This window comes from Eretmochelys imbricata, chromosome 4, assembly GCF_965152235.1.
Source record: "Eretmochelys imbricata isolate rEreImb1 chromosome 4, rEreImb1.hap1, whole genome shotgun sequence".
Lineage (NCBI taxonomy): Eukaryota > Metazoa > Chordata > Testudines > Cheloniidae > Eretmochelys > Eretmochelys imbricata.
The window spans coordinates 93,466,517-93,482,821 of record NC_135575.1 but is presented as its reverse complement, the minus strand read 5'-3'; the positions used below and the strand labels follow the sequence as shown (position 1 = coordinate 93,482,821).

Here is a 16,305-nt window from a genome sequence, read left to right as displayed (position 1 = left end):
ACAAGTAACTATTATCAAGGGCCAAATTCTCCCCTCACTCGTCATGCCTGAATTTGGCCAATGTAATGGCACTGAATAAAATGGAATTATTCCAGATTTACACCAGTGTCAGTGAGAGCATAATTTGGCCTTTTATTTTAAAAAGAGTCCTATTATTTGTCCAGGGTCCTTGTATCTTTCTCTTCCATCACATAGCCAAAGTGCAGTGTACTCTATTGGGGCAATTCCCCATTAACCATCAGTCATACCACTACCAGTTGTGAGCAGTTTGGAAACCCTTCATTAACCATCTTGTAAGAGAGGACAAGGAGATTGAATGTGACGTGGTGTGAGACAGGGACAGGACGCAAAGGAGGGCTTCAGGGAGGAGCAGAAATTTAGCTGAAGCAAGGACAAGAGGAAGATGATTTTGGCAGAAGCGTTTTAGATAGACAGGATAAGGAGTGAAACTACCGACTGTAGTTAAGGTAATCAAGGCAAGATATGACTGTGGGGTGAACAAGGGGTGGGGAGACACCCCCACCCAAGACATATCTGAGGATACTAAAGGGAAGTTTTTCCTCTCAGTTTATTTCAAATGTGAATGTTCTCTCTAACTCAAAGTATCTGTAAGGTATAAGCTGCTACCTACCTATACCAGGTGTAGGTAAAGTTACCTATCTAAGAGTGGGACTGAGAGGATTAATTAATGTTTAATTAATGTTTATAAAACACTTTGAAGAGGTAGAGACTTAAGTAAAGTGCTACATATTATTTAATCTGTTGTCCTTAGACAGCATGCATACAAATTAGGCTCTATCAGTAAAGCAGAAATCTTTGGTCTGTTGACTACCAGCTATCCTGGTGCTTGAAAGCACTACTAGGCCCAGAATCATGCTAGGATTTTTTAATTGTTTGTATTTATTGGGGATTTGAAATAACTGAGGTGACATCAAGTACAGATTAAAATTTGCATAATCATTAGTTGACTTTAACAACAAGCAAAGAGACTATCACAAATCTTTAAAAAGCATTTTTTAAATAGCTGCTAGGACAAGCCCTCCATAATACTGCTGCAAAATGAGCACAAGGGATGAAACGCAGTGTTAGCTGACAGATAGGACATTGTCTAGGGGAGGGGAGGAGGCAGGGGAAGCTTTCCAAAAGTGTCTAGTATGGATTATGGTTCATCATCTGTACAAAAAGGTCATTTGGTCTAAATCTCCCTTTACAAACTTCCTTTCTTCATTCAGGTCACATTACTGTTAGTCAGGCTTAAAGTCTGAAAAAGCCAGATCCTTGAGCTTTACATTTATTTGCTTTGTCAGCTCTATGTATTAAATGCATGTTTAGATGGGCTCTATATATCTTATTAAATGTTCTGTCCTGTTTAGCTCTGATCTCATCTGATTTATTCTGAATTCAAAGACTATGACTGTAAGTGCCTTCAAACCTACAGATGCTTAGAGTACTGGGGACACAGAACACAAACGTGAAATGTACCAGCCATTACTGTCCGATCCCATTATGCTCATGCCTTGGAAGGATAAAATAAGAATGCACTGGAATTCAATCTCTTCTATGGGGAGAAACTGGAAGCAAAAAATCTCACTTAGAAACTATGTGCGCTTAAAGCCCCTGGAAATGACCAAGATAAGTAAAACGTACATATAGACTACATCAAATGGGGGACTGCAGACAATTAAAACACAGCACCAAAGGAAATACATACACATTCCTAGGGACAGATCTTTGGTTCATGACAATGCATAGTAGCTGAAAAACCAGCAGAACAGAGGATCACCAGGTGGTGTAGAGCTCGCACAGCCATCTCCTATAGCCCTTCATGAAGAGGGCCTGGCCAGAAAGCTGCTGTGTACTGGCAATCCTGGAGCACCCAGAATGGCCCCTCCTAATTTGAATCAGGTACACATATTAATGCAATCACCCCCCGTGTATTTATGCAAACAATTAAATGTAAAGTGGATTGCACTTCCAATCTCCCCCCCTCGCCAAATGGATTCCAATGATAAAATAACCACAGTAGTGCCAATAGCAAGATAATTAACACTGCATTCATGCCATCCATGGGGAAGATAATTGTACTCTATCTCTTTTTCATGAAGACTCTAGTAGTGTGATCGTAATGGTGGTTGTTGTAACTATTAATTGGATATTAGTATACCAGTGAGATACTTGCCAAGAGTTTAAACCAACATTACTGGTGATTACTTCTTGGGTGTTGGCCAACACAAGTCACAACTACCTCTTGAGATTCCTGTTTCACAGAACACTACTGCAGAACCGGTTCTGTGAACTGTTGCATTACTACATGTGCTGTACACAGTATGTGTGCTTTTCTGCATGTAATTTAACTCATCACTATGAGCTCTGGCATCTATTAAGAATATTAAGCAGAACAATCTTACTTCTTACTCGTAAGTTTCAGCCCAAACATTCACCACCACCTAATAGGAGCACAGTGTACTCATTACCTTCAATGGGCCGCCTATGAATTACAGAAGTTACAAATGAAAAAGATCTATTGGATCATCCAGGCCATCTCCCTTCTATACAAGATTGTTCAATATGGTACAGTTTCTAGTATTTTGTATAGTCTAGTTTAAAAAGTCCCAAGTGAGGAAGCTTCCACTACTCCCCTTGGGACATTAACTAAGTGGTTAAAATAATGTGAAGCAATGGAAACAGCTACAAACATGGTTGTGGAGAGCTCATTTTGTTCAGAGTATCATCAGGTTGAATCACCACTAGGTTTTGCGGTCTGTTACTATCCAATATTTGAGTTCTTAGCCATTTTGACTTCACAGATTACACTCATATGGTGTACAGCTACAGTAGGACATGTCTCTATGCCATGCCAAGAATCCTAGACCACTGTGATATCAGAGGTAACTCAAGCAATCACCACTCTTGCACTTCAGCTAGTCTGCAAGCAACAATTTTATTGGTTGTATGAAGAGACTGCACAGATGGTGGATTACTCGGGCCACCTGCCACACTCATGCAACAGGATGCCCTTTCAGCTACTCGAATACAGTAAGTCATAAGACATACTGGGAGGTGGACCAAGGCAGGGTGGGAACAGGATAGTGCATGGATCCACTGGCCATTGCAACCGATGGACAAAGACTACTTACTCTGACTGGGAATCAGCCACACCATCAGAGGCTCATTCACCTGCACGTTTACTAATGTTATATGCCATCATGTTAATGCCATCATGTGCCAGCAATTCCCCTCTGCCATGTACATTGGCCAAACCAGACAGTCCCACGTAAAAGAATAAATGGACAAATCGGACATCAGGAATGGTAACATACAAAAGCCAGTGGGAGAACACTTCAATCTTCCTGGACATTCTATAACAGATTTAAAAGTAGCCATACTGGAACAAAAAAACTTCAGAAACAGACTTCAAAGAGAAACAGCAGAATTAAAATTCATTTGCAAATGTAACACCATTAATCTGGGCCTGAATGGGGACTGGGAGTGGCTGGCTCATTACAAAAGCAGCTTTGCCTCTCCCGGAATTGACACCTCCTCATCTATTTTTGGGACTGGACTACATCCACCCTGATCGAATTGGCCCTGTCAACACTGGTTCTCCACTTGTGAGGTAACTTCCTTCTCTTCATGTGCCAGTATAATAATGCCTGGATCTGTAACTTACACTCCATGCATCCGATGAAGTGGGTTCTAGCCCGCGAAAGCTGATGCCCAAATCAATCTGTTAGCCTCGAAGGTGCCACCGGACTCCTTGCTGTTTCTGACTGGAATGCTACTTCCATGCTCTGACAGCAGTGGCGTTCAAGCAGCAATACTGCTCCTTCTCTAGAACCTGGGAGAAAAAAGGACCAATTTCCTCCTCTCCCACCTTGACCCCACAGGACCTCCCTCAAGCCAAGCCCAGTGGCTCGGGCTTGGCACAGGAAGGAGAGAACTTATGCCTCCTGACTACAGTGGATAAAGACAATAGTCTGCCTGATGATAACTAAAGTGCCTGACTGCCTACAATCTTGGGGAAGGCAGGACATCATCTGTCAGTGAGGTTTGAGGTATTACAAAAAAATCCCCAAACCCAACTATATGCAACATAGAGGAAAAATAAATATTTGGATAACAAGGTCCTTAAATCTAACTTAGCTACAGTGGGTTCCATACTCTTTGTCACAGGATGATTGGTTATAACAGATGAATTTATGGTATCTTAATGATGCTCCTTCTGTATAGTAGTAGTTTTTAACCTCAAGCCATTCCAGCAGGATGTTCCTGAATGTGTTTTATTCTACATTTTGCATCAGTTGTCAAAATAGCCAATGAGTCAAACAGTAAATTCTAGGCATAGTCGCAAAGCAGGGGGCTGGACTAGATTACCTACTGAGGTCCTTTCCAGTCCCACATTTCTATGAAAAGCAACTTCATTCTATGAAAAGCAAATTCTATGAAAAGCCAAATTCATCCTTGATATAACTCCACCGAGGTGCAGAGATGAATTTGGTTCAGTGATTCAAAAAACTGATTTCATATTCTTTGATCTATCATCTAGAACAAAATGCAGCTATAGGACTCAAATCCTTTTGTAATTAAAATACATGAATCACCATATTACACCCTTCTTACTAATATGTAGGCTTGGAAGGATTAGATTTTTATCAGTAAGTGTCAATTTCACCAGACATACACAAACTGTAAAAAAAAAATTTCCATTGACAACAATCAAAATGTACAGATAGGTAAAGAAAGAAAAATGCTGTTTGGACACTTATTAGAGTCTGATTTGAGGATATTTACTTTGTATAGTGTCGTGATGTTGGCTGCCCCATAATTTCTCTCAACTGTTAATGTTTAAATTGGTAAAAATCTAAAATACTTTAAAATAAACATCAATATTATCCATCGGAATTATGAAAAAAACCCTGAATTCTGCCAAGCCTAGTGATACAGAATATTTCCACTGTAGTGCTGATTCAGCAGAAGGGATCAAATTATGTCTTCATTTACAAAAGTTCATTTCTAATGAACCCCAAACATACTTTCTACTTTATTATCCTAATGTTGCTACTTGTGTTGCTATAAAGTCTCTGCCTCTGTATCTGGTGCTGTTGGTGTCTTTGCACATACAATCAGCCTGTAGCTCAAGGGGAACAGTTTGGATACTTGGTCACACGTCAAGATGCTGAAAATCAATTCTAAGCCCTGAAAGACAGAACTACTCACGGAGAAGGTCACTAAATACAACCAGCTGCTCTGCAGTGCTACAAGCTTAAAGGCAGATCCTACAAAAAGGTCATGTGTGTGTGCGTATTGGACACCCAACAAGTCCATCCCTCCCCACTCTGTTTCACTACTGTAAGAGGGACATACCCGTAGGGGACCATAAATATTTACTGAGTAGGATTTACCTTATATTGAGCACATAAATATGGGATACAGAATGTTGATCCCTGGTATTGCAGGATAGCAGAATTCTGCCTGATTCATCAGAGAAAGATCTCAAGATTAAAATATCATCCTTGTCATGCTGCCAAGGTCAGTGATAAACTGGGTTAATTGTAGTAAAGTGAGGCTGCACAAGTTAGGCCTGCCTATGTACTGTACCAATGCATATTAGTGCAAGGAAGACTAGGGTAATGAACAGGGCCAGTTTTAGGGGTTAGCAAGTTGGGCCATTCAGCTTTTTCTTTTATTTTCTGGGCAGCCCTCATTATGAATCAGTTTCTTTTGCTTGGCAATACCCAGCCTGCACCTTCTCCCCTTCATTTCCTGCCCCATTTCAATGCTCGATCTCTTTCTCTAGTCCCCTCCCATCATTTCTTGAGCAGGTCACCTGTTGGGAACTAGCTTCTGATAGGCAGAACCTACGTTTTGTTTATGCACAGGTTATATAAAAGGGGTGTGCAATGCAGTCTTTTCAGGCAATTTACACAAAAATCCAACATAACTGAGGCATAACTAATTCATGAAAATAGAGCTTTGTACCAACTGCAATTATGGCATTATCTTTTCAGCTTGGTGTGGTTTAACTTTAGCAACTAGCTCAGGTTTACTTTTGGCTACAGAAATATTTACCCTAATTGATGTTGTCTGGGAGGGGGCTTCTCATGGGTTAAGAGCCAATTAGTGCACCTGCGACGGATTGATTGCCTCCTGACCTGGGTGGAGTGAGGCTGAGGGCGAGTTAGGTAAGGATCATTAGGTATCTGGAACTTATAAGGAAGCTAAGGGTACTCAGTAGTGGGGAGACTGGACTCTCCTGGGAAGAGAAACCCAGAGAGCAGCTCAACCCAAGAGGGGCGAGTTCAGCAGAGAAAGAAGAAACTGGGAGGAACTAGGGGGAAGGTGGAGGCCTGAGAACCAAAGGGAGGTTGTATTAAGCACAGGTTTCAGGGAAAGCTGCACAAGAGGGCTTGGGGTAGGAAGCAGCCTAGGGAACAGAAGCACACCTGAAGCAGCAGACCTAGCTGTTTAATATAAGGGGCCCTGGACTGGAACCCAGAGTAGAGAATGGGCCAGGGTTCCTCTACCAGCCCTGGGGAAGAGATGTGCAAACCCAATGTAAGGAATACTGAGCCCAGGGTAGGGCTGAAGACTTATCCCAAAGGGCAGGCCATGGAATCTGCCAATGGGTGGGCTGAAGGCTCTTAGGTTGGGACATTTTGTGAACTTTCATACGGGATCTTTATGTGACTTGGCCAGAGGGCAGAGACAAGGAAGACCTGGTGAAAGGCAGCCTGCAGGAGGCGCCAGATACAAGGGGCCCTTGCAGCATCAACCCTGACACAAGGGGGCGCTACAGGTGCTGAGTATACTATTTTACATAGCCTAACATCAGCCTTTCCTGAAACTGTCAGAGAAAATGTACACAGCATCATCGCAGATCAGATTCTGCCTCCAGATGGCAGTCTTCAGCTACCAATGAGGTAAAGGGGAGTTTCACACAGGCACCAGATGGTAGAATCTGGTTTGATCATTTTCTTCTAAACTATTCCAGATACAACAACCTGCCTCCTACGCAAAATTCCCTGGTAGAGATCTACAGGAATCTATAAAAGATAAGTGTTGTTGTCCCTAGTGTAATCTTACTGAAGTTAACAGCAATATACCTTAGAAATAAATGTAGCCCAATACATTGTTTTTTTAAAAATGGCCCTTACCTGTGTTACTAACAATATTTAGCCATTATATAGCACTCTATATTTTCAAAGCATTGTATCGTCACACGTTTAAAAGGACGTAGAGGGGTATGGATGCAGAAAGTGGCACCAGCAATATGAGCCAGTGTTGGACTGTCCTGGGAGGGCCTGAAGAGCAGCCACGTGACTGGGTGGCATCACACCATCCACCAACGGAGGGCACTCCCTTCCTGGTAGGAGGACTGCCATTGGTCAGTCACTGGGATTGGCTTGCTGCTGCCTATAAAAGGCAGTGTCAAGTGGAAGCCGCTCCTTTCTGCTCTGCCTCTTACCCTGCAGCATTGTCTGTAACAATGTGTCCTGGAGAGTTAGTGGTGCAGCACTGCTGACCCCAAATGTTCAAAAATCTTGAGTTAGCCCCTGTGCCCCCAAATCATGATATTAGCTTAAAAATCATTTAAAAATAAATAAATAAGGGTTCTTTTCATTTTCCTTATGCTTTTTGAGTGGTGCTCTGAGGTCACATTCTCAAACTTTTTCCTGCAACCATGAAGAATAGAAATTTACTTTTAAAAAAGAAAAAAAAAAAAAAAAGACGAGAGATTCTCCCATAATCAATTTAGTCCAGGAGCTGGGGCTTTAAGTAAAGCATCAAATATCTCTAAAGTTGGCAACACAGAGTTTGGGATCTCCTCACTCAACCCCACCAATGTTATATCTTTACTCTTGATAAGGCAACTATACAACAAGACATGTTGTTGGAAGCTGGATCCACGGATGCACTGTCTGTCTTTCTGAGGACTTTCTAAGGTGCCTGGAACTCAGGTGTCTAAGCCAGGTACAATTTAGGAGAGCACTGCTTGCGTCCTAAATGGCAGTTTTCTCACAGCATAGTGTTATGATTGTTATGATTTCCCACTGATGCAGCATGGATGGGTCTGCCAGCCTGTTTCGGTGTTGCACAGGTTAGATGCTTAGTAGTATTAGTACCATGCATGGGGAAGAGGAGGATGCAATAATAGAATTGCACAGCTGCAGCAGTTGTGACTCATTGCTCTGATATGTTAATCTTTTAAAATCCAATTAAATAAAGTTACAGCATTTTGAACATTTTGGACCAGATTTTGCAACCTTTATTTGGGCTGGTGAGCATTTTATTCATGCAAGTAGCACCAGTGGTTTCAATAGGCCTCCTTGTGTGAATAAATGCTTACCAATGTGTGTGAGGGTTGCACAGTCTGGCCTCTTCTTTGTACTTTTGCATCTGCCCTGTTGGTCTCCACTCTCAGCAGGAGAGAGCTGCTGATGAGAGGAAAGGAGCAAGTTCAAGAAAAAAGAAAAGCAGTTGAAGAGTGGCGTTGGTAGAGATGGAAGGTTAAGTCACAAGGGAGGAGCGGGTAAATCAAGTTAAGGAGACAGAACAGATACTAAGCAGAGATCAGGACTGGAAAGACACACCGCGGTGAATGAAAGGGAGAGTCAGAGTAGGGCCAGACACCAGGTAGGGGTCATCACCCTCAAGCTGGGGGAAGTGACAGCTGCTGGAAACTGTAAGAGATCCCAGGATTTTGGTGGAAGAATAACTAATGGGAGGGTGTGCTGCTCTAGTGAAGGGGTTGGGGAGAAGTAAAAAGGGAGGCTGAAAATTTCCAGGCCCTATTACTCATCCATCCTGCAGTAGCTGCTCATACAAAGTGGAGGGCTTAGAGCCAGAAGATAATATCCAGATCAGGGGAGGCCCAAAGAAGATAGAGACAGGAAGTCTACAGAACCAAACAGACTGGAGAGATTTTTTACCAAAGACACCAGAGGCACCAAGTTTCCAGCACAGCCCCTTTCGCAAGGCTGTAGAGAACATCTGAAGCTAACAAACACAGTCCAAAAAAATAGCTATTTCCTCTTTGTTGGTCCTCAGTTTTGTTTTTCTTGTGATCCATCCAATTCTAGTACACTGGAAATAGGACTATTTTAATTTGTTTTGGGCTACTAATTCAATGTAAAGGTTCTCATGGTTTCTGCTCAAGAACGATATTTTCTTTTGAACCTGGGCCTGCATCACATTTCTGTTCTTTAAAAAACTAGAAATCTTAATTCTGGGACAAATTTTCCTCAACCAGGCCATTTGTGTGTCCACAGTCAGTGGCATTCACAATTTTTTGATGCACTAGCACTCATGTGCGAATGGGATTTGTGTTTATAAATTCTGTCATCGGTGACAGTGAATGCAATATGTACTGCACTACGGGCTTACTCCTGTGCACCTTAGCTCCATCCTGTAAAGCACGTGTGCTTCTATTTAAGCATGTGAGTAGTCCCAACTCAGCGGGGTGCTCACATTCTTAAAGTTAAGTGTGGTTAAGTGCTGTGCTGAATTGGGGCCAGAACTAAGAACTTGCATCCTGTAGAACTAAGCCCCAAAGAACCAGTCCTACAAATACTTACACTGAAAGTGTACAGTGCAGAAATTGACCAGTGCAATAGTTAGCCTCCAAACCTTTAGGATCAGGATTAAGTTCACTCATGGTGGGGCTCCTCATAGGTGCAAAGTTGCTCACATGCGTAAAGTTTTGTAGGATCAGAGCCAATCCATTGCATTGGCAAGCTGTGCATGCACAAATACGGGACCTTTATTGAAAACATGGGCCTTGGGGCTTATTTGTCTTGAAACCAATCCTTTAAATTATGAAATGATTTTTAACCATCATCTCTCATTTTGTAAGGAAGTCCTCCTTCTCCTAGTAGCTTGATCCAAACTATGCTTATGATACATGAAATGTATCCAAGGAAACTAGAAAACAGCTGTGTTTGTTTTTTAATTCGACAAAAGAGAAACTTTTGGAGGACTAATTTTAATGGAGAACCCATAAAGCTCACAGTGTTGTTTTAAATATTAAGAGAATAATTATCCTAAAAAAATGAAATGGGAAACCCATTTCAGTTAATTTGGTGAGGTTATTCTAGACTTTCTAATGCAAATGCTAAAAGGAATGCAAATTAATTTTCAGCACTACACAAGAAACAGGTAAAAAACCATGACTTCAGCTATAAAACAATAGATTTAAAAAATATTTGGGTTCAAATTAAATTGTGCTCTGAAGCTGGTCAATTAATGGCATTGGCTAAAACCAGGTGCTGTGTAAACTTTACCACACAGTACTCAATCCTGTCAACGGTTATTCCAGTCTTGCCAAGCCAGCCGAACTAAATGGTCAAGTTAGGCTAAAACCAATAAACTAATTCTTTGCATGACTGAAAACAGTTCCTCAGAGGTAAAAGTAGAGTAATTCCCACCAACTGGACCAGCATCCTTCCCCGTGTCATTTTATTTCTAGCAGGTTTAGTTAGGGCCAGATTTTTTGATGCCTTTACATTGACTCCACAAGTAGTTCATGCCTTTTACTTAAGGAATGCTCTTGTAAATGGCTTCATGTTAATACATGATTTACATCGATGTCCACATGTTTTGTTTCCAAATTACTAAGAAATCCATCCTCATTCAGAAGAACTTCTTGAACCCATTTATTTTTAAACAGTGCTACTATGTTTTATCTAAGTGCAAAAACGTTATCCCCTGGAGTTGCTTTGCCAGGAAGCAGAGGAGGGGGAGTGGATCCTCAAAACAATGCAGCTGGCGTGGGTCTCCTATGGCTTCCCCTGCATGGATTTCAGGAGTTGTGTGGGCTTGTGTGTCACCTTCTCCCACCACTCCTCTGAACAACAGAAAGGAGACTTGGCATGGGAAACTTCATGGCTTGCCCTTCTAGCACTATCCCAAGGGCTTCTCTGCAGGATGAAGCAATCTGGTCTAATAATAAATCCCAATAATATTAAACATCTGTCAAATATTCTGGAAGAAAATGAGAGCAATATGTATTATGTGTCCTAAGGGGAGGGGACATCCTCCCTGGGGAAGTGGTTTCAATGGTGGTGACTTCAACGGGAGATTGACATTTGCTCACCGAGATTACCTGTAACTACCAAATATTATTTTTTCCTAATTTGAACAAACTGCAAAAAAGTAGAGAGCTAAAAATGACAACATCCCACACTCTACCCCAGGGAAATCCCAGAGAGGATGCTTCTCCTGGGCTTCAGGGACAAACCCCCTCCCACAACACATGCAACCCCGCAACACATGCACCATTATCTTCCCACCAACATGGTCCCAGATGAAGGGCCCCAAGCCCCTTTGATACTCCTCTCACCAATATCCCCTCCCTCAACTATCCCAGAAAGGAGAGGTCTGAGTCTCCTCTGCTCTGTGCTCTACAATAGCCTTCTCCCCATCTTTGCTCCTCCTATACTCTGCTGAAAGAGGACAGCCAATCCCTCTCCATAACTCAAAAACATGTCTCCCTAGAGGCCAGAAGGGACTCAGGGCTGTGTCATGATCCCCACCCCCAAAAGATCATCCATTCTGCTGTTGTGTAGAACAAAACCTGGCATTCCTACCTTCAATGCCCCTTTCCTGGCTTTCTTGCAGCTTAGTACCTAGTAAATTATGGTAGTACAGGGTGATATAGAAAAGAAGATACAGGGAGGAAGAGGGAGTCTCCTGACTGCTTCATTCTCTAGCTCTTGTCCAATGTGGACCTTCACAAGACCTTCATCTAGCCTCACACCAACACCAACTCATGCTCAGAGTGCACCAATTTCTTCCTTTGGCAGCCACTCCTGTGCTGTCCTGCCCCCTCAGATGACGCCTTTTTGGTGCATGCCAATAAAGTGAGTTCCGACCAAGTTCAATACTTACATTGGCCTGCAGCCAAAAGTGTAGGTGGTGGTAAATAAATATTTCCACTTATTGCAATCTAATTTCCAGTGACACCCATAAATTGAACTGTTGCACACAGTGATGGACTAACTCTTTCTGTTGCCTGTGTCAGGGATTAAAAATGTTGCCTGCCCCCAGCCTAGCCCACTAAAGGGCAGGGGGTTAAGAACTTGCCTACACAGCCTGTAGACTGTCTGCGGTACGGATACTGAATTTGTCAAACAGACAAATCTTTAAGAATACAGAAACACACACTGGAAAATGTGTCCAAGTAACCCGAAAAGCAACCAGCAGGCTTAAAAAATTCATGCAATCTGATTAAACAGACTGAAAACAGCATTTCTCCCTTTCAACTACTGATGTTACAGTGGGCCTCGAATCCAACCCGTATGTTAACAGAATATGTCACCGACTGTGCAGTATCCATCAGTAGCCAACACAGAAAAACAAAGAGGAAAAATTACAGCAGCCAGTCTAAAACTAGCACAAACTGCCCGATGTCCTTTTGAATTATGTCAAAGAGAGAAGATACCAACCAATGCTCCTGTATGTTAAAGAAATAGTCTCCAATCACACAATCCATACCCTATCCTCAGTGATTTAAACTACTCTTTTGTGGCTGGGTTGTGTTTCAGTCCAGTTCCCAGGGGACTAGATGCGCATCTCCCATTACTCATAACTGGAGATGCACGTCCAATTCCAGAGCCCCTGGGCAACGAATGTGTGTCTTTACAAGAACAGCTAAATAGGGTGACTAACATTTTTGTTGGCTGGAAGGTTAATGTAAATTGGAGATGAATAACTACTGTATATAGCAGCCCTTTATCCCTGTAAAGCCAACGAACCAGAATTCCCCACGAAAAAGCAACAGGGGTGGGTGTGTGGGTGTGTGTGTGTGTATACACAAGCTCTGATTAATCTCATCAGTTTGCTTTCCTGGAAACTGCATGCCCCAGATGCCATTGTTTCCATTATAAATGTTCATCTGCTCCGGTTTCTGCTTGAATTTCTATAGCTTGCTTTGCTTAAGTGATTTATTTTTTTAATGAACATTCTTAGCACAACCCTGATTTTAATTTAGCGTTTTGGCTATGATCTTCTAAGCCACATTCTTTTTAATATTTAAAAAAGACTGTATGAGTTGGAATGAGCAGAAATCCTGAGTAGCACCATAAAGAATTACTGAATTATTAATAGCTGTCATGCACATCAAACAAGATTTTCAAAAGGGGACTTTTTGTTATCTCAAATGCTACGAGTTTGGTATGAGAGCAGAGACAATACAACCACAAACACACCCTGTGGATTAAAACTGTTCTTATCAATTCCCCTTCAAAGGGTACTTACCTCATAATTCCTGAGCAAAATAAGCCACTTCATTCATTCATCTCAAGCAACATGTTGAAATTAACAAAACCTATTTTACTTCAGACCATATTTGCTAATATTCTTATAATGCATTGCTATATTTAACTGCATTTAAACAGCACCTATTACTATTGCATCTAAGCATTAAACTAGCATCATTTATTGACCACGCATGAAGTGACAGAATATTTATTGTAAGCTTTGGCAAGGTCAGTTATGTTTTTAACACACTGGATGATGTAAATTGGATCATTACATTTAAAATAGGCAATATTAAAGAGAAAATAACATTCTGCTATAGGCAAAAAACACAAACATGGGGGATTTCTTTCCTCTCATAAGTGAACTATGTATGGGAAACCGTTCTCAACGATGGGGTGTTTTACCAAAGGTGTGCAGATTTACACAGAGAACACATGCGCACACACGCACACACACAGAGAGTGATTTACAAAGGGTGTGTATCTGAGATCCCATGCTCTACTCTCATCTTCTGTTTGAGTCTATTTATGGACAGAAAAGGAGACACAAAGGGGCAAAAAACCCAACAATCAGAAACACCAGCCCAGAAAAGCAAAGTTGACAAGGAGACAGAAAGACTGCTTCGCTCAGCTTGTCTCAGCTGCTTCCATATTTCAAAAGTGGAAAGCGTTAGAGAAGCATCGCTATTATTAGTCCTTCCAATCAGATGCAGGCTGTGTGTGGCATTGTTTTAAGCCTTTGGCAAGATGCTTTGTAGTTTACACACGCATCCGATGAAGTGAGCTGTAGCTCACGAAAGCTGATGCTCAAATAAATTGGTTAGTCTCTAAGGTGCCACAAGTCCTCCTTTTCTTTTTACACACACACAGGTATTGCATACCGAGAATTTCCCCATTAAAAAGACAATACATAGACACACACAGAGACCACAACAACAGCACGACTGTGAGTACTCACAGCTCTGAGTACAGGAAGTGCAGATTGCCCACATTGTCTATGTAGTTTGCAGGACTTAGCCAAGGTAGGACCAGTAACAGAAGAGCCTTCATTTTCAGGGTAGGGCTGGCACTGCTGCTAGGTTTTCTCCTTCCCACTTTTTCTCTGCCTGCTGATGGGACACAGAACTTCAAGCTTGTCAGCCAAACCCTTTCTAAACGAGCCTTTCCATTTCAACACAATTGGTAGCACATTATGAATCAAATTTAAATCCCTTAAACGAAGCTATGCTGAAAAATCATTGACCTGTAAGAGGATTACTTGATCTGATTCTCAGATGGGTAGATGTGAGGGTTTAGGGACAGCACAGCATGGTTGGCGAGATAGTGACTTATGCTGCAGAGCAGGCTGATGCACAGGAAAGAGACCTGCCTCCTGCAGTATTCAGAGTGGTTCTTCAGAAGCAGCTGGTACATTTACATCACTGGCCAGAAGCAGATGGGTTATGAGCTAAACTGCATCAGAGTAGGGTGCAATAGTCTCAACATGGCAAATGAACCTCCCTCCCCGCTGCAGCTCCAAAGCAAGCAATGTAGGATGACCACACCTTTTTAAAGTAAAATACCACAAAGGAGCTTAACTGACTGAACTAGAATCAATAACCAATCTAAATCCTCAATATTCAGCTAGATGTTTTTGTCCAAAGGTAATTTAAATATGAACCAAGGACACGTCTTCTCTGTCTTTTTAAAATACAAATAACTAATTTTAAATGAGAATGTTCTTAATGCATGTTTGTGCCGATTCCAGTTATAAGCAATTAAAGTTCTCTTATTAAGCACCAGCATAAATATGCAGGAAACTCACCTTGTCCTATCAATGATCTCATCTGTTATAAAATGAAAGCTCCCTCCTTCTCGCTGAGAAAAAGAACAAGCCAGAGACTGATTTATAAAAGAATGTGGCAATAGCTGGCTACACTGATGACTCTAATAGAATCCACTTTGATTTATTCACTGAGAACAACAGTCACATTTAGCGGAGATTTCAGCCTGGGTTTGAATTGCTCCCTCCACAAGGATCAGACTACTTTATTAGCAGAATCATACACCTTTCCCCCTCATATTGATTTGCCAGTGCTAAACAGAATACTGTCATTTCAATCTGCGTTGTGCCTAGATGAGACAGATTCCCAGTTTGAAGCACACGCAGCCCTTCTCGTCTCCTGTACTATTATGAACTGGAATTCAGACTGCAAGTGGGGTTTCTGCACCTCACTGGGCTAAAGTAGTCATAAGCAACAAAGAGTGGTAGTGATAATTACCAAATGGTTGTATCTAAACAATTAATACGCTTCCGGGTATCTACAAATATAGGGTTTGAAAGTCCCATAGGAAGGTCATTCTCGTGTAGGGGCAAGGAAACAGCCAGCTGGTACTCATGAAGTTTCCTCTTAACTCTTCCTTTGGGGAGGGGTGTGTTTGTGTGGGTTGCCTCATGACCTCATGGAAAGTGCACTGGGTTTGTCCCTCAAAAACTGTAGATTACCCAAATACCATCCACAAAGACGCTCTGCTCTCTCTGCATTTCCTCCTATCTTTTATCTGGCCCCTGGCTCTATTGTAACTCAGCCCATAGAATCATCCTCAGGAAACAAAGTGGGTTCCACATGCAGGGGGGAACCAGTTAAATGACTTGTTCAGCATTAAGTTGTACTGGGTTGGCCCACAGGTTTCAGGGGTCAGGGAAAGATAGCACTAGATTGGCCAATACTGTCTCCCCACAGGCCCACTTTCTCCAGATCTGCTGAGCTGGAACCTCGGGGAGCACCTGTGGAAGTTGACTGCTTGGTCAGGCGGGCAGGAGAAAGGAAGTAGGCACATGCTGTTGAGCCAGTTATTATACAGCCAGAGTACTATTGTTAGTTCACTGCTATCACTATTAATACTCTTATCTGAGGCATGTAAAAAGTATTGGCCAAAGGTTAAAACTTTAAGTGACACTGCTAAGCCATCCCCCTTGAAAGAAAGCTAAAAACAACACAGAACATACCACAGCTGATCAAAAAAACAATCAGAACCAGGAAATTAAAAAAAGGAGGCGATTAAATCA

At 42.0% G+C, this 16,305-nt stretch overlaps 1 protein-coding gene across 1 annotated transcript in view; it reads right to left on the bottom strand.

The window, feature by feature from the left end:
- Positions 1-14,306, bottom strand: part of LNX1 (ligand of numb-protein X 1) — an 86,696-nt gene extending 72,390 nt beyond the window's left edge. The window contains exon 1 of the mRNA XM_077815635.1: positions 14,215-14,306. Coding sequence (XP_077671761.1) covers positions 14,215-14,306 — 92 coding nt within the window. The remainder of the gene's footprint in view (positions 1-14,214) is intronic.
- Positions 14,307-16,305: the final 1,999 nt, after the last annotated feature.